This window comes from Vipera ursinii (assembly GCF_947247035.1).
Source record: "Vipera ursinii genome assembly, chromosome: 3".
Lineage (NCBI taxonomy): Eukaryota > Metazoa > Chordata > Lepidosauria > Squamata > Viperidae > Vipera > Vipera ursinii.
This window is the reverse complement of record NC_139516.1, coordinates 198,081,821-198,106,573: the sequence shown is the minus strand read 5'-3', so window position 1 is coordinate 198,106,573 and position 24,753 is coordinate 198,081,821. Positions and strand designations below refer to the sequence as shown.

Genomic DNA, 24,753 nt, shown 5'->3' with positions numbered 1-24,753 from the left:
TGGCTGTGTCTCCCTTTCTTTGCACTCTTGTAAAAAAAAACAACATGACATTTCTAAGCTTATCTGCATCACTCAAAACTCCCTGCTGAGATGCTTGTAGGAGTGTTATGTTTTGGTCTGAAAAAAAAAATACTTAAATGATGACTAAGAAAAAAAAACACCTCATTAGATGTATATGCAACTCCCTCAGAGTTATTCTTATACACTGATGGAGTAAGATATGCATGTCAGTGAAGCAATTAAGAACCTACAAAGAACTCAGCTGGATTAAACCCTATAATTGACCAGCACACAGTGACAACTAGATATACCTGGGAAGCTCACAAGTTTGAACTCAGATTGACAGTCCTCTTCCATTTCGTTCCCCAGCAACCAGTATTTTGGGCAAACTGTTGATGCTTCAGAGGGTAATAAATAGAGCAGTACAATAGTTTGGATTTGATTCCTCTGCATTCTGGGAAAAGATACAGCTACTTCCAAAAGTAGCAGTTAGGAGTTATCTTTGCCTTTTGGCATCCTCTAAAATGCCATCTGCACAGCCAGTCTCAGAGGCCTCAAGGCATGGCTTCTGACTGACCTAATTACAGGAACATCTCTCCCCAATTGCTTCTATTCTGGTCAGGTGCAAAAGACCAGATCCACATGTGAAGGTCTAATTAAACTGATTTATTGCTAAACATCTTATGCATAGAATCTTTCCACTAACATTGAGCACCTGCTTAGACTTTGATTAGGGTCAATGGAATTCAAAGTATGTCGCACTTAATCTGCTTGTGACTACGTAGGGATTCTAGGCTGATCCCACTTTTGACTCCACCCCAGCTTCTGCTACATTCCATCCCATTTGGTCTGGCAAGAGGACCATGCTGTGGATGCCATCAACTAAGGAAGGTCAGCTGGTGGGACCCAAGAGGAGGGCCTTTTCAACTATGGTAACTACCTTGTGGAACATAATTCTCCCTGAGATTAGGTTAGCCCTGATCTTGCTGGCCTTTCACAAGGCCCTGAAAACTTGGTTTTTGCCCAGGCCTGAAGCCTTAGAAAAGTGCTAAGATTCTATCTCTTGGTTTTGTTGATGGTTATTTTATGATGCTCGGCTGCTATGGGGTTTTATTTTATATTATGTGTTTTATTTGTTTTTATATATTTTATTAGAAACCACTAGAGTCATATTTGTGAGATAGATGGCTATATCAATCAGTCAACCAACCCATTTCTGAAATATTGTTAGAACTGTAGGGACTAGTCCAAGCCGTCGCCAACACTGACTCAAGGTCACACAATTTAAAAAAAAAGTAACACTCTGAATAATTTTCTTTATAAGCTTCCTTTTGAATAGTTCCTTTCCTCCTGTGATTAAGAAACAAGAGAAGCTTGTCAGAGTGTAAAAATAATTTATGGAATAGCTGTGTTTATACTACACACTTAACCAGATTAGCTGAAAGCTTAGTGGCTGCATTGCAGTTACATAATAAACTTGGATAAACCTGATTTTTTTTAGGGCTTACTGCCCAGTCCCAACCCACCCTATTTGGGTTCATTCAGACCAGGTTATGCCTGTAGCCAGTGTGTAACTCTGAAGTAGTAAGGTACCATTCCTATGTTTTTAACTGTAAAGAGAACACTATAAGTTGTTTTACCTTTGGATCCTGTGGGGCCAAGTTTCCCAGTTTTTCCCATTTCTCCTTGGTCTCCGTTTTCGCCTTCCTCTCCTTCAAATAGAAACATAAAGGAAGGAGATATGTCATCAGTAACAAAAAAAAGTTTAGGAAATGCTGATCTGATTTTATTTTTTGAAGATATGACATTTGTTGGCTCAACTCCTATTTTTTTGGGATATGCTTCGTCCTTCATAATACCTAAATTGCAGAATAACAGAATTGGAAGGGACCTTGGAGGTCTTCTAGTCCAACCCACTGCTGAAGGAGGAAACCCTATACCATTTCAGACACATGGATGCCCAATCTTTTCTTAAAGCTGGCCAGTGAACCTGATACTTCCTTGGGAATTTGTATACAAGAAGAGAAAATGTACGGTACTTGAAAAAACATTACTTTGAGATACATAGTGAAGCACCCATATCTTCACCAACACTCTCATATTTAGGATACTAAATCGATGTGAAATGTTGGGAGTCTGTCCTTGGCATTCTTTCAGAAAGCTGGGAGAAGTGGTCAAAACCTCAATTTGCCAGAAGAGACAATAGATAATGCTGTTTCATTTCCTCACTCAATGCCAAACTCAATCTTTCTGTAGCCCAAATAAAGGTAAAGGTAAGGGTTCCCCCACACACGCGTGCTAGTCATTTCTGACTCTAGGGGCCAGTGCTCATCTCCGTTTCAAAGCTGAAGAGCCAGCGCTTGTCCGAGGACGTCTCCGTGGTCATGTGGCGGCATGACTAGACGCCAAAGGCGCACGGAACGCTGTTACCTTCCCACCATAGTGGTCCCTATTTTTCTACTTGCATTTTTACGTGCTTTCAAACTGCTAGGCTGGCAGAAGCTGGGACGAGTAACAGGCGCTCACTCTGTTACACGGCACTCGGGATTCGACCCGCCAAACTGCTGACCTTCGACAAGCTCAGCGTCCTAACCCACTGAGCCATCGCGTAGCCCAAATACATTTCTGTAAATACAAACATCGATTATACTAGAGTGGTAGTTTTCCACGGCTGGTAACTTCCAAATTTGTAGACTCCACCTCCCAGAATTCTCCAGCTGGCATGGCCTTTGCTAAGAATTCTGGGAGTTGAGGTTCACATATCTGAAACTCATTCAAGATTGGAAATGCTGCCTTAGCGGCAGGCCAGCTGTCTTTGAAAGCAAACACACTGAAGAATTTATCATTAAAATCAAGAGGAACAGGGAGTGTGTCCAGACGTGCTGGTATCCATGGGAACAAAAATGATTGGTATTTGTGTACATGTAAGTTATACATCCTTCCCCCACAGATTTGACTTTTAGCTATTTAACTGAGGCTGTTTTTGTTGACTTGCATTCCCTCTCTTCCACAAAGTCAATGACTTGCAATGATTGAAAGAAACATCAGGTTTTAAAGAGCTAAGTTGATGGCCATATATTTAAAGTCTCGTACTGAACATGACATTTGCCTATCTTGTTATAATTCTTGTTGCTGAGATCTTCTCTGGGATAATAATGAAGTAGGGAAGATGATGCCTGTGATGGTCTTCTAAAATGAGGTAGGTAGGTTGGTAAGTGAGATGCATATATTGGAGGGCTGATCTAGAAGGATTTTTGTGCCACCACAATGTCGTCCATACAGAACATTTTGGTACATAAACCCAGTTTATGGCTCAACAGGATATATAATCTGAGTGATTATAGCTTCTTTGGAAAACTAGGGTACCATTAAACCACACCCTAGCCTTTCTGCTCTGGGATCAACCCCCTTTGAACTAAGCTTTGGATGAAAGTCCATTTCCTTAAATATTCAGCTGTTAAATAAAATGCATCAGGAGAAAATGTATCAAGATTTGCACCTTGCTGCCCTCTTGTGGTGTTCTATGTTGTAATGTTTACAAAATTAAAAAAAAACGGTTATTTTTTTTAACTGGCTTGGCAAATTATGGTGTGGGAAAGTACATGGATACCACCACTATTATCCTTTTTACAATAGTCAAAAGTACAAGTAAATTCCGATTTTATACTCTACTGAGTTCAACCGATCTACAGCTAAATGGCCATTGGTTTTGTTCTTGGTGTAATGATATTCTTTCTCCTTAAAGGTAACGTGTAATCTGATGTCAGTTACACCTAACACTGAAGGTAGGGTTGACAACTCCACCTTGAACTGATTTTGAATTGTAAATCACTTGGAATAATTTTTGGAGTTGATAGATTCTTCTTTCTCGTAACATATACCTAACCATCATGCTATCCTCTGTTAAAGAAGGCAATATTATTGCTATTGCTATTGCTATTGCTAAGCACATTGATTTGTGCTTTAGATTGTAAGCCGCCCTGAGTCTTCGGAGAAGGGCGGGATATAAATGGGATTAAAAAAATATATTATGCAAAATGCAGAAAAGGAGTAAGAAAGAGCAAGCCAAAAATCCAGATTGAATGGCAGCCATTATACCTCTCCAGATCTTTTGTCTTTGCAAACCATCCTTGATTTATTATATATCTATACACTGATTTAATATAAGGCCATTTGCCTTTAAATTTCAGAATAACAGAGTTGGAAGGGACCTTGGAGGTCTTCTAGTCCAACCCCATGCTCAGGCAAGAAACCCTATACCAATTTCAGACAAAGGGTTGTCCAATCTCTTCTTAAAAACATCCAGTGTTGGAGCATTCACAACTTCTGGAGGCAAGTTGCTCCACTGATTAATTGTTCTGTCAGGAATTTTCTCCTTAGTTCTAGGTTGTTTCTCTCGTTGATTAGTATCCATCCATTGCTTCTTGTTCTAGCTTCAGGTGCTTCGGAGATTTGGTTGACCCCCCCTCTTCTTTGTGGCATTTCTCATCTCTCAACTTTCCCTCTTCCCCCCTTTCTGTTGAATCTATTCATACTCCTTTAATATAGATTGTGGTTCAGTCTTCATTCATTGTCTTTGTGTAAGCAACCCACCTAGGTGTCCCCTTTGTATGTTGTCCACATTACTTCAGCACTCATTCATTCTTAACCCTATCTTGGGTTGTTTGACCAAATTTAGAAGTAATTCATTCCTAATTCCAGTTCTCGCTTCCTTTAAAAAAAAAATAGGCAGAAGCCTGATCTTATTCACAATCATTTTATTGCACGTGTTTTGTACCTACTGTATATGTCTGTCTCATGCCTCTCAAAGGGCCACACATTACCCATTGCCTTTTACTAGCATTTGCACATCTTAGGATTTCTCCTTCTGTTTCCCATCGAAACATTCTATTATAGTACACAAATTCATCCATTTTAATTTTTGCCATTTTTGTATAGTATTCATTCATCCATTTCATCTTTCCTGTAAAACACAGCTCCTTTGGCCTTCGATACATCAATGTTCAGATCCATTTTACTGTTGCAGCACAAAGTCTAAAATGTACTGTTAAACATTTGGGTTCTTAATCAAAAATATGGCATTGCACCCAAACTAAGGTGCCTGTGCATCATCAGGCAACACACCTCAATGTCACCACGACTGTACCATATCTTTTGACCCATATACTAATCAAGCTGAGCGTATCATTTGAATATAGCACCTGGTTTAATTCACAAATGGACCTTAGGTAGTCCTTGACTTACAATCACAACCGAGCCCCAAATTTCTCTTGCTAATCAAGACAATTGTTAAGTGAGTTTTATCCAGCTTTTGTGATATTGCTTGCCACAGTTGTTAAGTGAATCAGTGCAGTTCAATCAGAATAGAGATGGAAGGGACCTTGGAGGTCTTCTAGTCCAACCACATTCTCAAGCAGGAGACCCTATACCAGGGGTAGGCAACCTCGGCTCTTTTAATGACTCGTGGACTTCAACTCCCAGAATTCCTGAGCCAGCACGGCTGGCTCAGGAATTCTGGGAGTTGAAGTCCACGAGTCATAAAAGAGCCGAGGTTGCCTACCCCTGCCCTATACCATTTTATTTTTATTTATTTATTTATTTATTTTATTACATTTGTATACCGCCCTTTCCCTGAGGACTCAGGGCGGTTTACAGGGAATTAAAAATTAAAAATTTTAGACAAATGGCTGTCCAGTCTCTCACAGTGTTGGATCATTCACAACTTCTGGAGGCAAGATGTTCCACTGGTTAATTATTCTCACTGTTAGGAAGTTTCTCCTTAATTCCAGGTTGCTTCTCTCATTGATTAGTTTCCATCCGTTGTTTTTGTCCTGCCTGAAGTGAATCCACTTCATTAAGTTAGCTTCATTCATTCATTAAGTGAATCCACTTCATTCAACGACTTTGTTTGTCAAAAAGCCGTGAAAGGTTATGGCCTGACCCAGTGGACATTGCAACCATCATAAGTACATGCCAGATGTCAAGCATCCAAATTTCAATCATGTGACCATGGGGAGGCTACAATGGTCGTAAGTGTGAAAATGGTCATAGGTCACTTTTTTCAATGCTGTTGTAATTTCGAACAGTCACTGAACAAATGGTTGAAAGTCGAGGACTACCTACAAATGCTGGTTTTCGGCAAAACCATTTTGTAAAATGTGGTCACGTGACCATGGGGCGCTGCAAATGGCTGTAAATGTAGCCTGGTTGATGAGTGCCTGACATGCAGTTGTGTGTGTGTGGGGGTGGGGCATGAGGCACCTGTCTGAACTTCAGAACAGGGTTTGTAAGTACCCCCGGGGAGGCCTTGTCATAACTTTGAATGTTTGCTAAGTGACTGGTTGTAAATTGAGGGCTACTTGTAATGCAAAGCTTTAGTATCATTTACTTCCTGCAAACTTACTTTTTCCTCTTGTTTTAATGGCAGTGGTTGTGCTCTCATCTGCTATATCCCTCACAGATTTAACTTTCTCCTGTATTTCATGCTGTGAAGAGCTTTGTTGCTTAATTGTCTGCAGGATAATTAGAGGCAGGACATCTTTGAGTATAACAAAAAAGCTGGCCCCACTGCCTAATGTGCTCAGGATGTTATGTGAATTGGTTCTGGCAGGGAAACAGAATAACAGCAGGTCTCTCTCTCCAGGTTTGTCAAGAGCCAACCATTGGGAGTGTTGGACAGCTGGAGTCTAACCTCAATGGCCTGAAAGAACATTACTCTGGGTCACTGTTGAAAGTTTAAATGGCAGCTATGTTGCTCAGGGCAGTAAACTGGGTTTTGTTTGTTTTTGCAAAGCATGCCTCAGGACAAACATCATCCCTTGGCCTGGACAATTGCCTAGGCTGCTGAGTGCTGACATAGGCCACAGACATGGACTGACAGAAAATTGAGTTTCCAAAAAGCTTTTAATTTTCTTTCAGTTTCTAGCCCTCATGGAAGACATGCTTGAAAGTGTATGGGCAAGGAGATCTTAACAATTAAAGAAGTTCTTGATTAGTATAGTCTACTAGTCTGGGACAGAACCCCACACAACGCCTTGTTGCTTTTTGGTGCTAGAAAATAATGCAGCCCATTTTGCCCAATATAAATTTATAGAAATATGAAGAATGCAAGTTACCTAATTTGCTCCTCTGTCTGCAGAATTAAAGTTGTGTAGCATTAGAGCTCTGGCTTTGAGGATTTCTAATTTCTTTAAAGCATGGCCATGAGATAGCCTGGCCAATAAGGGAGAGATTGGGAAGACAACAGGAAAGCAATTCTGCCAGGTTTGAGGATGTGGTGTTGAAGTCCTTCCATTTCTAGCAAGGGATTTGGAATGTGGCAGTATCATTTTTCAGAAGGGAATTTCTGCGACTATGATTATTAGATGGGCAGCAAAAGCAGCAGTGACCACAAGAAACAGGCCTTGGAGGTGCCGACTGATGTCAAGGAGTTTATAATTGACATTTGTCAGAATAATGAAAAGGGACCCTCCAAACACACCACACTGGTGTGGTGTACTGCCATTTCATCCCTTCCAAAATGCCTTCACTTACTTCACTCGAGACTCAATTCAAATCTCTTTGAAGTTTCTATTAAATTTCATTGCACGTTGCTATTCCTCATCCTTCCCCCCCCCACCCCAACACACCAAAATATTCACTTCATTTTTGATGTGGAGGCCCAATCGTGCAATTACATCAGTAGATCTTCCCAACTGGATGTCCTTACTATATCCTTGGGCAGTTCAGCAAGGACATGGAAAATTACAGTCTGAATCATTCATGGTTTTGGGGTGGGGTATCATCAGTATGCTGATGATACCCAACTTTTTATTTCCACCCCAAATCAACCCAGTGATGCCCTCGCCATGATGTCCCGGTGCCTGGAGGCGGTGAGGGTCTGGATGGGGAAGAACAGGCTTCGTCTTAATCCCAACAAGACCGAGTGGCTGTACATACCGGCATCTCGGGTTACCCAGTCTATTCCATCCTTAACTATGGGGGGTGAGGTGTTATCCCCCATAGATAGGGTTCGCAACTTGGGTGTCCTCCTTGATTCACAGCTCAGTTTAGAAGATCATATAGGAGCTGTGACCAGGGTGGCTTTTGCCCAGGTTTGCTTGGTGCGCCAGTTACGGCCCTATTTGGACCGAGATGCCCTACGTACAGTCACTCATGCGCTCTTGACCTCTCGGATTGACTACTGCAATGCTCTCTACATGGGGCTGCCCTTGAGGACCACTTGGAGGCTCCAACTGGTGCAGAATGCGGCCGCGCGAGTTGTGATGGGGGTCTCTCGATACTCCCATATAACACCTCTGCTCCGCGAGCTGCATTGGCTTCCAGTTGCCCTCCGGGTGAGATTCAAGGTGCTGGTGATGACTTATAAAGCCCTAAATGGCATGGGTCTGGATTATTTACGGGAGCACCTTCTGCCGGCATTAACTTCCCATCGTCCTGTGCGCTCCCACAGAGAGGGCCTCCTCAGGGTGCCATCGGCCAGGGAATGCCGACTGGCGGCCCCCAGGGAGAGAGCATTCTCTGTGGGCACGCCTGCCCTCTGGAACCAGCTCCCTGTTGAGCTCCGGACGGCTCCCGCTCCTTTCACCGCGACCTGAAAACTTGGTTATTTGAGCTTGCAGGCCTGGATTGAGAGATTGGAATTTTAAATTTTTAGAATGTGATTTACTTGTTGGGGCTAATTTAATTTAATTTATTTTTAACTTTGTATATTGTGTTTTAACTGCCCTGTACACCGCCCCGAGTCCTTCAGGAGAAGGGCAGTATATAAATCCAATAAAATAAATAAATAAAAATAAATATTTGTTGCAATCACATAACTCAGAGGTAGCTGTGTTGGGCTGTTGTAGAGCAAAGGCAAGGTCTCTCTGAGCATTCTAGTCATGGAGAAAAGGAGTGTGGCACATGGTTTTGTGGGAAAAGATGTTGCTTCCCATCAAATGAATGGGAAAATTGTTAAGATCCTATTCAAGACATAAAGAGCCAACTCTGATCAAAGGAAAGTCCTGGAAAGTCCAGGTGACCAGGATTTGCTGATGTGTCAACAGGAGCTGAGCTGGATTTGATAGCCGGCAACCAAATGTGTTCCCCATAGCTCTCTTGGCTGTGAAAATTGGACCTTGAAAAAGCAAGGCAGCAAGAAAATCGACTTGTTTGAGCTGTGGTGCTGGAGAAGGGTGACCAACGAGCAAGTTACTGGAATGCATAAGATCAGACATGCCACTAGAGGGCAGGCATCTGGGCTAGCCTAAGCTTCCATTATGTTCACCTTGCAAAAGAAACGTGGAAGGAAAAAGCTTCCATGTGTCCTTTTTGTTCTATTATGAGGGACTGTTTTTGATTTTGTTTTTAAAAATCTTCAGAAGAAAAACAAGGATCACTGCCTATTTTATATTGGAATGGAATACTTTAGTTCTGTGCAATGCAGATTAGATTTTAATATCACATGTACTTGAAATACCTCTTAAAAGCAGTAACATTGTGATAACCTGAACAATGCTGAGCTGGTTGAATTTAGAGTGGAGAAGGGATGGTGTCACGTATGCGCCTTCAATTTATTTTCATCAGTCTTAGAAGTTCTTATTCAGAGCCACCAGGGGGCAGCCTCAAACCCTCCATTTGAGCCCTTATAACTGTACTGTTTTTATTAATCAGTAACCACAGAGATATGATCCTGTAGTTACTAGGGCTCCCAAATTTTACTTGAGAGAGAGATTTTACTTTTATTTTGTTATAAGACAGCATGGATTGTGGAGATAATCAGATCATGCATCCTACCGGATTTTAGTTGTCAACTTTTACAAATAAAGTTTGTAGTTAAATACACTCTTATTAGAATTGATGAATTACGTGCTCTGTTTAAATGCCAATGCTGGAGTTTTAATCTGTTTATTTAGCTAGCTTGATGTTTTGCAGAAGAGCTTGGAGACAAATCCCCACTTCAGGCAGTTTATAATTATCTGAGTTTGCTCTGCTTGGAATGAGTACAAATTCCATCAATTACTATCAGATTGTAACAACAGGAGTGTATCTAATATTGCCACTGAGATCGCCCATTGATCAGAGAGATAGTACAGGTAGTCCTGAAGTTACAACCATAAACTGAGCCTTGCAATTACGGTCATATATTGTGACAACCATAAAGCAGGTCACCACGTATGTGACCAATCCCAATTTTAAAACATTTTTTGTGGTGGTTGTTAAGCAAATGTGAAGTTCATAAAATGAAGCTGAAGCTGATAAGCAAATGCTGTGTTATTAAGCGAACCTGTTGTTTGCTATAGGTTGTTTTTTGTGGTATATCAGCAGTAAATGCAAGTTTCCAGGAAAACTGTCATAAATTGCGGTCATAATATTATACATATTGTTATATACTGGGTTTGTTGCTTGATTGACGAGATGAGGTGAGTGAGTTCAGCAAGAATCATCCTTTATTTGGTTGCAGGAACTGAACTGAGAAACAGGGCTGCGAATGCAGCTATTTATACCCTGGCCTCTAGGCGGCAGCCAATAGATTTAAAGCAACCTATTGCCGCCCTAGAAGCAGCCAATGACAGTTCTGGAGACGGGTTGTTTGAGGAGCTGGGAGCCGTTAGCCAGCTTCCCTGCTTAAACAACCTTCCAGCAATTAACCCCACGTGATACTCTTTAGTAAGACAAAACCCAATACATTACACCCTCCCCCCTAGAATCATAACATTATAACAAAAGGAATCATTACAGCAATTACAAGTTTTACAAAGATACAAAGAGAAGTATGCAAAAGTACACCTTTTCCATTGCTAATACAGAGGCTCTCCTGGCTAGCAGCAATTCGATGACACATACAACATTATAGCTCAGTTATTTTGGAACAAAATATTGTAAATACGCAGGAGGCCTGCGAACCCTTGTGGAATGCCTGGGAGAGCTGGGCACTCCCTAGTCTACCAGCTTGCCCGCCGGGCTGGGTAGATCAGGGTCCCTAAGTTCAAGCGAGTCTGGCTGACTCGGAATTCTCTGGCCGGCCATTCCAGGTCGGCCCACCCCAGAGTCTAATCCTTCCGCAGAGTTAGCACAGCAGCTGTAGTGTTCAGGTTGACTTTCTCCATCAGGGGCCCCATGTTGCACACCTGGGCTTTGCCCCTCTATGACCACCTCCCTGTTGCTCTGACTGCTTGGGACTCCAGAGCATATGGATTGATCGGCCTGGCTGCCGGTTTGAGGTCCATGGATGGGACCTGGGATGAAGTCCTTGCTTTGTGGCCGTTCTGGAAAATGCTTCCTAAGCTGATCGATATGGTGACGAATGACTCGCCCGCCCTCTAGGCCCACTTTGTATGAGAGAGGGCCCATCGTTTTGGTGATTTTTCCTGGCACCCACAAGTTCCCATGCCCATAGTTCTGGGCCCACATCCCATCACCCACTTGCAACCCCTTGGGGTCTTGGGTGAGAGGCCTCTGCTGCCATCCGGTCTGGGTGCAAACTGTCCAGTTTTGTGATTAGTCGCCTCCCCCAGTGCAGCTCTGCTGGGCTTTTGCCCATTGCTGTGCATGGCGTGGAATGTTGGCAGAGCAAAAAGTTGGCCAGTCTGTGGTGCCAGTCCCCAGTCACTATGTGCCTCAGTGATTCTTTCATGGTGTGCACCATTCATTCGGCTTGCCCATTACTAGATGCATGAAATGGAGCCGATGTCACATGCCTAATGAGGTTTGCCCTCAGGAAAGCCTGAAATTCTGCCACAGTAAATTGGGCCCCATTATCGGACACTATGACATCCGGTAGCCCGTGCATTGCAAAGAGTTTCCTAAGCACCTGGATGGTCCTAGCAGTAGTCATATTTGTGATTGGTATAACTTCCAGCCATTTAGTGTGGCTGTCGACCACTATAAGAAATAACTGTCCCTGCAAGGGCCCAGCGAAGTCTATATGAATCCTCGACCAGGGTGTGTGTGTCTCCTCCCATCTAGGCACAGGAGCGTGCGGCATTTCAGACCTAGACTGCTGACAAGTGTAACACCGTGCACTTGAGCTTCAATGGCTTAATCTAATCCTGGCCACCATAAATAGCTTCGTGCCAAAGCTTTCATGTGAACAATACCCAGATGACCTTCATGAAGCGATTGCAATACCCTGTCCCTTAATGAGGTAGGAACAATCACCCTGTTCCCCCATAGAATACAACCCTTATGAGCTGAGAGCTCGTGTCTCCTTGTGAAGTAGCTCTGGAACTCAGGACCCGGGCTTTTCTCTAGCTACCCTGTGTGGACCCAAGATAGCATTCTGCTTAGAGTCTTGTCTGCTGCCGTTTCTGTGGCTATGTCCCCCGCCTGGAGGGGAAACTGGCAAGTCCTGAATGGACAAAACGTGGGCCGCTGGGGCCAGATCTCGCTCAATGTGAGGCAGTGGAAGCCTGCTCAGGCCATCAGCATGGCCCATATACTTGTCAGGTTTGTGAATTAGCTTAAAGCTGTAAGCCAATAAAAAATTGGACCATCTTAACATTCTAGGGGATAAGATATGGGGTGTCTGTCTGTCTGTAGTGAATAACCCCAGTAGCGGTTTATGATCTGTGAAGGCCATGAAGTCCCTGCCATACAAGTAGTTATGGAATTTTTTTACTCCAGCTACTATGGCCAATGCCTCCTTATCAATTTGTGCATAATTACGCTCTGCTGAGGACAGTGTCCTGGAATAAAAAGCAATCCGGACTTGAGTCCCATCACTCTCCAAGTGACTTAGGACAGCCCCCACCCCGTATGGGGATGCGTCACACGCAAGGCATACCGGCATTGATTCCTTAAAGAGTGATCGTGGAACTGACAGACAGTAGAGCCTTCAATTCCTGAAAGCTTCTTTCATGAACACTAGTCCACTTCCATGCAGTATTTTTGTCCAAGAGCCAGTGTAACGGCTCTGCCACTGTGGCCTTGTTAGGAAGGAATGCATGGTAAAAATTTAGGAGGCCTAGGAATGCCTGAAGCTCTCCCTTCATTTTGGGGCTGGGTGCCATCTGAATGGCTTTCACTTTTGACTCAGCAGGGTAGATGCCGTCGGCATCGATATGGAAACCCAAGAACTCAGTTGAAGGGACTCCAATACTACACTTATTCTTCTTAAGCTTAAGGCCTGCTTTGCGCAGCCTCTGGAGGACGGCTCTACGCCTCCTTGCCAGCACCTCAGTGGACTCACCAGCGACAAGCCCATCATCGAAATAGGGGCAAACCCCCAGAAGACCCTTGAGCGTTTGCTCCATAATGCCTTGAAAAATGCCAGGGGCTACGCTGACCCCATATTGCAGGCGTTTTATTTTAAATGCTCCCCTGTGGGTTACAATTGTCTGTGCCATGGCTGTGGCCTCGTCAACAGGAAGCTGTTGGCAGGCCTGAGCCAAATCTAATTTTGCAAAAAGTTTACCACCTTCCAAGGACGCCAGGATGTGGCTTACTACTGGTACCAGGTACGCATGCTGTTTGAGTGCATGATTAATTGTGCATTTGTAATCGGCACATATTCTGACCTCCCCATTGTCTTTTAGTGGCGTGACGATTGGGGTCTCCCATTCACCCCCATCTACGGGCTGAAGTACCCCCTGTTCTATGAGTAACTCAGTGTCTGTCTTGTGTTTAAGAGCAAATGGCACTCTACAAGGTTTAATCTTGACTGGCACCACAGTAGGATCCAGTTTAAATGTTATTGGTGGGTCCATGTACATCCCCAGACCTGAGTCAAATACATCTGCAAATTCCTCGCATACTGTCGCTAGACTCGCGACTTGCGTCTGGTTGATTCCGGTTACTTGGATGCCTAGTGCATCAAACCAATCGAGCCCGATCAGGGTCGTTCACTGACCCCCTACTACAGGGGTGTCAAACTCAATTTCATTGAGGGCCACATCAGCATTGCGGTTGCCCTCAAGGGGCCGGGTGGGTATGGCCAGGGTGGGCGTGGCCTACTGGGTAGGCGTGGCTAGAGTGCTTATGGCCTACTGGGTGGGCGTGGCCAGCTCTACATCGCTCGCATCAAGGGTGTCTATGGGGGCCTGGGCAGGAGTGGGACAGATCTGAGGGTCTCTGGCAGAAGGAGGGTCTCTGGGCCAGGGCCAAGGCAGTGGGGGCCGTTCCCTCCCTGTTTCCAGGATGGCTTCGCGGGCCACATGAAACCACTTCGTGGGCCGGATCTGGCCCCCGGGCCTTGTGTTTGACATGTCTGCCCTACTACGACAACCTCCAGGTGCCCAGAAAAACCCTTAAATTTGATGGCCAGTGTGGCCTCTGGCATTCTGGAACTCAATCAGTATAATATCAGATGCACTCAGCTTGGACCATCTCTTGCTGCGATTGCAGACAAAGTTAAACGTCTCAAGTGATATAATGGATACGGCTGAACCCGTGTCCAGCTCCATCTTGCAAGGGACCCCTTGCAGCTCCACCTGAAGTCTAAACTTTGGCTTAATAGGGTGGCGAGCTCCCGTGCAGCAAATGCTTCTGTGGCTGGAGCAAAACCCTACGCTATACTGCCCCAGGGCCCCAGTACCTCTCCTAATCGGAATGTCCAACTGGTGATTCAATTGCCGGTCCCTCTGGCGACCTCTGCAGATGGACGTGATGTGGCCGGTCTTTCTGCAGGCCTGGCATGTGGCTGTCCGGAACCTACAGTCCATGTGTTGGTGGCAGCTGCCACACCCTGGGCACCTAAGGAAGGGATCTGACTTGTAAGTTGCCCCTTGTTGCTTGTTGCTGTGACGCTGTTGGTTGTTGTGCCTTTGTAGCTTGTCAACTTCCGTGTTGCCTTCGGGGTCTTCCATGTGTTCGGTGTCCTCGTGGTGGACGGCTTCCTTGTGATGTGCTGTTTTGGTGGAACGCATGGCTTGAACGGCCCCGCCGGCGGCTTCGTCTGCCATGATCTCTTTTAGCGCGTCTGGGAATGACAGAGTCTCTTTGGCAAAGAGTTTTTGCTGTAACTCTTGATTTCGGAGACCGCAGACAAGCCGGTCTCAGAGCCTCTCCTCTACGTTGGAGAACTGGCACAGGCGTGTGGCCTGCCTCAATGCCACGATGAATTCAGATGCTGTTTCACCTTGTTGCTGAACCCTCTGTTTGAATGCATGGCACCAAGCAATTACTGACAGCTTGGGCTGAAAATGGTCACCGAGCTGTTTCTTCAAGTATGCGAAAGTTACGGACTCCAATGGCGTTGGCATGAACAAGTTCTCTGCAATGTTGAACATGGCTGGGCTGCACACACACAGAAGTGTAGCGGCCTTCAGGCCGTCCTCGGCGACTTGATTCGCACGTAGATAGTTCTCGACCCTGGATAGATACGAAGACCATCTTTCCGGGTGAGTTATATCAAATTCTTCCAGCTTTCCAACCTTTGCCATTTCTGCTGGTCTTCGCGGCTGGGGCTTGACATCTTCTTATCCTGCTCCTCTGTATACCCAGGGACTGGTCTTCTGGGCACGTGGTCTCTAGCGTGGCTGTGCTAGGCCGACTGTAGGAGGGGGGGAATTGCTTTTCCCACCAGGCATGTTTGGCCTCTCCCCTAGTGATTCTCAGCTCTGTTGGAGAAGCAGGATCCCATACTTGTCGCCAGTGTTATATACTGGGTTCATTGCTTGATTGATGAGACGAGGCGAGTGAGTTCAGCAAGAATCATCCTTTATTTGGTTGCAGGAACTGAACTGAGAAACAGGGCTGCAAATGCAGCTATTTATACCCTGGCCTCTAGGCGGCGGCCAATAGGTTTAAAGCAACCTATTGCCACCCTAGAAGCAGCCAATGACAGTTCTGGAGACGGGTTGTCTGAGGAGCTGGGAGCCCTTAGCCAGCTTCCCTGCTTAAACAACCTTCCATCAATTAACCCCACGTGATACTCTTTAGTAAAACAAAACCCAATACATTACACATATCATGGATGCAAAGTTGGGCCACTTCAGTCTTAGACACAGGAGCAGCATGTATTTGTGCCCTGTGGCAAGATGGGTGGCAGATAGATAGATAGATAGATAGATAGATAGATAGATAGATAGATAGATAGATAGACAGACAGACAGACAGACAGACAGACAGACAGACAGACAGACAGACAGACAGACAGACACTACCTCCAAGGTTCTTCCAATTCGGCTATATATTCATAGGCCTTATTATTCCTATAGTAACCAGACAATATTGTTTGCAACATAAAGGTTTCACAGTACAGGACCTCCCAAAATCCACCCATATAGCATTTAAATCAAAGCAATAATCTTTTCCAGAATTGTTAAATGTGAATTTATAATCAGAAATTCTAGGTAACATGCTGGGGTTTACAGCTGTGCTTCCCTAAAATTAAAACATTTGCACATCTGTTTTCTTTGCCAAAAACTACACTTAGGAAATGCTAGAGGCCCATGAGGTGATGACTGCAGCCAGATCAATGAATATATTTGGGTTCTTAAATGCAATGGTTAATAGCAGATAATTATGTGACTAACGTTTGAAATGTTCATTAATTCATACCATAATTCCTCAGTTGAAAATTCCAATTTTTCTGTAACCAGCTTAGGCTGGTTCATTTTGTGCCTGTAGATGTGTTGGACGGCTCCACAAATAACCCTTTTCATGGTTTTGCACTAAAAATAAGGTTGAAAGCTTACATGATAAGCGACTCAGCAACGTTATCACCACAGGAAGCAGCTGAAAAGCTGCCAACCTTATTTTCCATTTCTTGTGGCATAAGAGCTTGCAAGAGGAGAGGAAGAGAAGGAGAGAGTAGAGTCATAGAAAAGGCATTTGTGTTTTTACCTCAGAAATCTTTCTAGTGCCTCACCTTTCGGTCCAGGTAAAATGGTGTGCGTGGAACAGATCTCGGCTGTCTGTCGGTTGCCATCTTCTAAGCCAAATATTTGAACCAGGACAAGAAACAACACAAAGAAAGTTTCATGTTTCCATCGTTGCCTCTGCATGTCTTCCACTGCTGAGCTCTAGAGGAAATGCCCTTTGTTGATCCACTCTCAATAATTGCTAAAATAAGATTTCCCATATAACTCTGGAGAGCAAAATAAATTGAACATTCCCTTTGATTGCAGCTTTAAAAAGGCACTGAAGAGGCCTATTAGGGTGAGCACTGATGTGGGTTTGAAAAGGGAAAAGTGGAGAGTTGAGATCCAGCATTGTCCAGCAGATTTATGCAGCAGTGACAGTTGTTTATTAAACTTTTATCTGTTGGCTGTGAAATGTTTAAGAGCTGCAGACTGCAAGAGTGATCTTGAATGCCTAAGTCTGCCTCTGTTTTGTCTCTGCCTGCTGTCAGGAGGACCAATTCCTTCTCTGTGTTTGCTGAGCAAGTATACTAAAAAAAACTTGAATGCTAAATACAGGTAGTCCTCGACTTACAACTGTTCATTTAGTGGCCATTCAAAGTTACAACTTATGACCGTTTTTCACAGTTACGACCTTTGCAGCATCCCCATGATCATGTGATCAAAATTCCAACGCTTGGTAACTGACCTGTGTTTGTGACTGTCACTGGGGAAGCCAGATTCACTTAAGAGCTGGGTACAGTGGTGGGATTCAGCCGGTTTGCACCACTTCGGCAGAACCGGTAGCTAATTCTTTCTTGCCCAGGCCCAGAATGGACTTCCGGAAGCGGCATCCACACAGAGAACCAGTTGTTCACAGATTTGAATCCCACCACTGGCTGGGTTGCTAACTTATCATCTGCAGTGATTTGCTTAACAACTGTGGCAAGAAAGGTTGCAAAATAGGGCAAAACTCACTTAACAAATGTCTCACCTAACAACAGAAATTTTGGGCTCAATTGTGGTCATATGTCAAGGACTACCTGTACATGAATGACTAAGATAATGAAACTTATTTCCAAGTAAACCTGCTTTGTAAACTTCCAAGTAAACCTGCCCTGGCTGAGGAATTCTGGAAGTTGAAGTCCACAAGTTTTAAAGTTGCCAAGTTTGGAGACCCCTGCTCTAAGACTTCTGCCATGGACAGCTTGCATTGGAAAGAAGATTATAGCAAGGAAATGATTGTGGAATGATACAGGTAGCCCTTGACTTACAAACATTCAGTTCACAGTTACAACTGCAGAAAAAAAGTGACTCATGAGTGGTCCTTGCACTTACAACTGTTGCAGCAACCTTAACAGTCATGTGATCAAAAATTTTCCACTTGGCATTCGGTATTATTTATTTATTAACATTATTATTTATCAACATCCTGGGGTTACAGGATTGTCATTTGTGACAATTTCCCAGTTGGCTTCCAACAAGCAGAGATTCATTTAATGATGGCAGCATTCACTTATCAATTGCAGTGAGTCACTTAACAATTGTGGCAAAAAAATGTCATAAAATCAGGCACAGCTCACTTAACAATCGTCTTTCTTAGCACTGGAAATTCTGTTGCCAGTTGTGGTTTTAAGTCTAAGACTACCTACGTGGGGGTACTAGAGATTCTCCCCCTAACCCAAATCCTGCTCTGCTGCTTCATGATGGAAGGAGATTTTCTGTCCAGGACAAGCACAAGCTGATAGGAATGTACACAAATAGTACATGCTCCCAACAGAGTTGCCCAAGGTTTGAAGGGCTGTGAGGATTCAGCTTGAGAATCCAAATAAAACTGCAGATTAATTTCCTGAAATCTTAAGTTTTATTGAATATACTGTTTGAAGCAAAACTAACTCTGAGGTTCCCATACCAGTTCATAGAGTTAAACAATAGTTTTCCCAGACAAACCCCCAATGCCTTATGTAATCCATATCAATAAGTCCACTTTGTTATGGGAACTGTCTGCTTCAAATACACACCTGTTCTGGTGTCCTTGACAAGGCTTCAGGCTCCCACAGTCTGCAACCAAATCAAAGAAGCTTGATTTCTCAATCTACCCACTTGAAAGTAACACCTACCACCCCTTTATGTAAAGGCAAGTTGAAACACAGAGGCATGTAGCTTGACTGCCCACCTATATTAATATAGTCATAATATTATATAGTGGAGACAAACAATCACTTTAATGAAATTGGTAAATGCATCATTTAATATTGTGCAGGAGAAAGCAATGGTAAATCACTCCTGTATTTTATATAATTACACCCACTCACCCACAACCACACCCACCCATCCACAGCCACATAAACACCCACACACCCATACGCATGGACATAAATTATAAAATGATTGATGATTCCAGGAGAAAATCTGTCTGTGTGGCTGCTAAGAGTTGTCACCAACCTGATGACATACCATCAATCAGGCATGAGGGGGAATATTAATTTAGCCTGCATTTTCCCTGCAACCATGTGTATTTCTGCCTTTTTTGAACCATCATAATAATCCAGAGCTTTATTATTTTGAAATTTGAAATTCATCAATTTTTATAGTGAAGTTGGCCACATAAAAATATAGTAGGGGAAGATAGGAAACATGCACTGTATCTTAGCAAAATCTTTGCCAAAAAGCAGGTTTGTCAAGGAAAAAATGCAATCACAATACAATACATCACCACGTGATGTATGTTGATGTCTGCATCAATATGCACAGATGTTGGCACAAATGAGAAACAAAATTGAAAAATTGATTTGCCCTTTCTTAATATATGTCTTGTTGCATGTCACCTACCCCTAAGATATCCAGGATCTGAACTGCAGGGTAATGGTTTTTTTAATTGGTAATATAGGATTATTTCAGATAGCTGGGATTATTTTCAAATTGCAAGGAAAACCTGTAAACAGGAGGGTATTTCCAGTGTCCGTTCATGTGAATTCATGCCCCTCAAATCCAGAGGGAAAGTTAGTGAAGACTTAACAGAATGACAGAGTTTGAAGGGACTTTGGAGGTCATCAATCCAACCCCCTCCTCAAGCAGGAGACCCCATATCATTCTAGATAAATCCAATCTCTTCTTAAAAGCCTCCAGTGATGGAGTGACTTAAAAGCCTTCAGTGGCTTAAGCCATATTATCTGCAATACATCTGAGACGAAGCTCAGAGCCATTCTTCCATCAATTCTGACACGAGTGTCTTAGAGAGTTGCCATGTAGGCACATAATTCAAAGTATGTCATAGTTTTTGTGCAGAGCATAATGGAAAAAATGTAGAATAACTATGCAGCTCAACTCAAGGTCTACTCAGTACTGTACCAACAAACAGTAGGTGACAATGTGCTATTATCTGATTGCAAGAATATAAACTTGCATTCTCTACGTTAATGTAAATATGTCCCACTTGAATTTCTAAAATGTGTCTTTACTCTGTCTGAAGACAGGAAATGAGAGGAGAGCTGTTAACCTCTGGCTTAAAATAAATCTTAACTATCATGACCCGATAAAACTCAGAAGGCAAGACCTACCCTGGGAAAGTATTTCCTGCTTAATTTTTGTAAACATTCATGCAATTCCTTCTGGAGTGCATGTTGTCTTAAGAAAATGGAACATTGAGTTTCCTGTCATAGCTTCTTTTCAAATGGTTCGTTTAATCGTTTAATTGGGGGAAGATCAGGAGCAAATGCCAATGGCACTTTGGGTAGATCGTGTCCAGATGAATTTATAAAGGCATAGAATGGTGGAGGTAGTGCTGGGAATAAATAATGAAGAGCAACATTGATTAGGATTACTATTATTTATATATCTATTTATCACTGGAGAAGCCAGCCAGTCAGCCTTTCCCCAGCTTGGAGTAGGAAATGTTTTTTTTTTTTGAGGAGATATGGGATGAAGAGATTCTTCGTTGCTTTTTAAGACAAGGATTTGTTAATGGTTTAATTGCCTTTTATAGACTTGTGACAGTCACAACGGCTCAGTGGTTAAGAAGCTGAGCTTGTCAACTGGAAAGCTGACAGCCTGGGTTTAAGACCTGAGCCCTGCGTGATGGGGTGAGCGCCCATTACTTGCCCCAATTCCTGCCCACCTAGCAGTTCAAAAGCATGAAAATGGGAGTAGATAAATAGGTACCACTTTGGCGAGTAGGTAACAGGGTTCTGTGTTTTGCCACACCCTCTGCACTGCGGCATGATGTCAGGCTAGCCACATGTCCTTGAGCAAGGCTGGCTCCCTTGGCTAAGAAATGGAGATGAGTCGGACAGGACTGGACTGTGGAAACCTTTATATACTTATGTCAAGAGGGGAGGAACTTCATTTTTTCTTTATTTTTCTTTTATCTGCTCTAAAGGTAAAGGTAAAGGTTCCCCCGCACATGCGTGCTAGTCGTTTCCAACTCTAGGGGCCGGTGCTCATCTCCGTTTCAAAGCCAAAGAGCCAGTGCTTGTCCGAGGATGTCTCCGTGGTCACGTGGCCGGCATGACTAGACACCAAAGACGCACGGAATGCTGTTACCTTCCCACTGTAGTGGTCCCTATTTTTCTACTTGCATTTTTATGTGCTTTCGAACTGCTAGGTTGGCAGAAGCTGGGACGAGTAACAGGCTCACTCTGCTACGCGGCACTCGGGATTCGAACCGCCAAACTGCCGACCTTCTGATCGACAAGCTCAGCGTCCTAACCCACTGAGCCACCGCGTCCCTTTTATCTGCTCTACTTACGTATTTTTTTCTTTCTTGCACTTTATACTTTTTTCTTTTTCTTCTTCATTTTTGTAGTTCCTATTAAGTTTATATTTGTATAATTATATCTATGTAATTGTAATCTCTAATAAAATTATTATTAAAAAATAAATTTCCCTGGTCACAGTTGCTTGTTCTGCCTGAATACTATCTCTGTTAACTTTACCTTGCGAGATCATATAAACTGTTGTAAATAACAGCGGATATAAATGCATAAACACCCTTAGGTCTGACTCCAAAAACTTAGAACATTGCCAAAAATTCCCAAATCATGGTTTTCTGAATGAGAACCTAGTAGAACAGATGGAATATCTCAACTCTAAATTTGTTTGGGATAAAGCATATATCAGGATTTGTTTCAGATCCTGGGTTAAGTCTCGTTTTGGGACAAAAGTAGGTCCAGTAGAGGTTTTACACCATGAAATGGAAATGGAAATTCAATTAGATTTTATGGATTTAGCAATATAGGTAGTCCTCAACTTACAGCCATTCATTTAGTGATCTTTCAAAGTTACTATAACACTGAAAAAAGTGATTTATGAATGATTTTCCACACTTGCAACTGTTGCAGCATCTCCATGACCACATGTTCAAAATTTGGATGTTTGGCAATTGGCTCATATTTATGATGTCTTGGGATCACATGATCCCCTTTTGTAACCTTCTGACAAGCAAAATCAATAGGGAAGCCAGGTTCACTTGGCAACTGTGTTACTAATTTAACAACTGCAATGATTCACTTAACAATTGTGGCAGGAGAGGTCATACAGTGGGGCAAACCCCACAACTTTCTCACTTAGCAACAGAAAATTTGGGCTCAATTGTGATTGTAAGTTGAGGATTATCTGTAATGGTGCAGATCCAGATACGCTGAATTGTCATCCAAAATATTGGGAGAGATTTGAGTTCAGAAAGGCATTGATTCTTTCTTTGTTTCAGACCCTTTTGCTTTCAGGAGCTACACGGTCCATTTTGGGGCTCTCAGTGGAAATTAATGGCAGACTGTATGCCCAAATATGGATTCAGGGAGCTGAGGGGAAATAAGAATGAAACACCACTAGATGGCAGCCCCAGGTGCACCTTGATTGATCTAAAAAAGGTGAAGCAGAATGAGGCAAGTTTGATACCAATAAAGGAGAATATTTGTAGCTTAGGGATGAAAGGAGGGGTCCTTGCTGCTCTCTGAGCTTGCTTGTTTTCTTGGAGATGTTTCATTACCCAAACTAGGCAACATCATCAGTGCCCATTCTTGACTTATGCTTGACTTAAAAGAGACACCTTTTATTTTTACAGTCCATATTTTCAACACTGCTTAGTCTTTTGAGATCAGCTAAGACTGACGCGGTGGCTCAGTGGGTTAGGATGCTGAGCTTGTTGATCAGAAGGTCGGCAGTTTGGTGGGTCGAATCCCGAGTGCCGCGTAACAGAGTGAGCGCCTGTTACTCGTCCCAGCTTCTGCCAACCTAGCAGTTCAAAAGCACGTAAAAATGCAAGTAGAAAAATAGGGACCACTACGGTGGGAAGTTAACAGTGTTCTATGCGCCTTTGGCGTCTAGTCATGCCGGCCACATGACCACAGAGACGTCCTCGGACAAGCGCTGGCTCTTCAGCTTTGAAACGGAGATGAGCACCGGCCCCTAGAGTTGGAAACGACTAGCATGCATGTGCGGGGGAACCTTTACCTTTACCTTTTTAAGACTGACTAGTTGCAATCCTATGAGAAGGCCCATACTGATTGAACCAATGCAGAATCAAGGAGAATTAAATACGGTAGCTGTATTACTAGGCCAGGCTGTTCAAACCAGTTTCTTGAAGATCATGACTTTTCAGCTTTTATTTTAAGAGTTGTCCCAACACATAGGGAAAGTCCAACCCTCTGCTCAAGCAGGAAACTCTATAACATCTCAGACAAATGGTTGTCCAATCTCAATGACCTCCAGTGTTTATGGAGATTCTCATTCATCCAGGTCATAGTTATCCCAAAGATGCTTTTTCACGAGGCAACAGGACTTTTTTGTTTTTCTTTGAAGACATTTGGCTTCTCATCCAAGAAGTTTCTTCAGCTCTGACTGGATGGTGGGGAATGAAAGGAATATAAAGCATGATAAAAAAGCATCTTTGGGATGGGATGACCTCCAGTGTTGGAGCACCCACAACTTCTGGAGGCAAGTTGTTCCACTGATTAATTGTCAGGAAATTTCTCCTTAGTTCGAGGTTGTTTCTCTCCTTGATTTTTGCCTGCCTTTACTTGCTTTGAAGAGTAGGTTGACCCCGGTCTTCTTTGTGGCAGCCATTTAGGTATTGGAACACTACTATCATGTCACGCACGCACACACACACACACACACTCTCCTTCTGTTCATTATACTAGACATACCCAAATCCTGCAATCATTCTTTGTATGTTTTAGCCTTCAGTCTGATAATAATCTTTGTTGCTCTTCTCTGCACTCTTTCTAGAGTCCCAACACCTTTTTTATATTTTGGCAACCAAAACCGGATGCAATATTGCAAGTGTGGCCTTACCAAGACATTATAAAGTGGTGTTAATACTTCATGTGATCTTGATTCTGTCCCTCTGTTAATGCAGCCTAGGATTGTGTTGACTTTTTTGGCAGCTGTAGCACCCTGCTGGCTAATATTTAAGTGATTCTCCAAGATTCCTCTTGCAGTTACAACCACAAGCTGTAGAAGCAAGGTTACAGTTGTTCAGTTTGTCTAACGGTGCCGATACAAATATGTCACTCTATTTATTTCTTTTGCTTCTATTTTATTAGCTTGGAAAAGTTTTGCAAGATGATCACTCTTAAAGGCTGGTCACATCATCCTAGGCAGCAGAGGAAGAGAAGGAGGGAAGCAGTATTACATTAACAACAGAGAAAGGCACATGATTGACAGGCTTGCACACAGGAAAGAGGTTAAATGAGAACACGTCTGCAGGAGGGCAAAGTGGGGGGGTAAGTAAAAAACATAGATTGTGATGCCAGCATCAGAAACTCTGCTCCTCGTGTACTTGAATTGCAACATCACGTGCAAGTAAGCAAAAGGCAGAATTTCGGATGGATTTCACTGTGATGAAATCTTGGCTTGCTGCAGACGTCCAAGAGAGGGGAATGACCCAATGATAATGACGCAGACGATTAGTCCAAACAGAGTTGGTTCTCTCGTTCAAGTAGCCATTGCTGGCCCCGACTCTCTGTAACCATGAAGCAACATAGCTGAG

At 43.3% G+C, this 24,753-nt stretch overlaps 1 protein-coding gene across 1 annotated transcript in view; it reads right to left on the bottom strand.

The window, feature by feature from the left end:
• Positions 1-17,024, bottom strand: part of COLEC10 (collectin subfamily member 10) — a 29,989-nt gene extending 12,965 nt beyond the window's left edge. Inside the window, exons 1-2 of the mRNA XM_083360190.1 lie at positions 16,793-17,024; positions 1,641-1,712 (exon numbers count right to left, since the gene is read on the bottom strand). Of these exons, the coding sequence (XP_083216316.1) occupies positions 1,641-1,712; positions 16,793-16,928 (208 nt within the window). The 5' untranslated portion in view covers positions 16,929-17,024. The remainder of the gene's footprint in view (positions 1-1,640; positions 1,713-16,792) is intronic.
• Between the last annotated feature and the right edge of the window lie 7,729 nt (positions 17,025-24,753).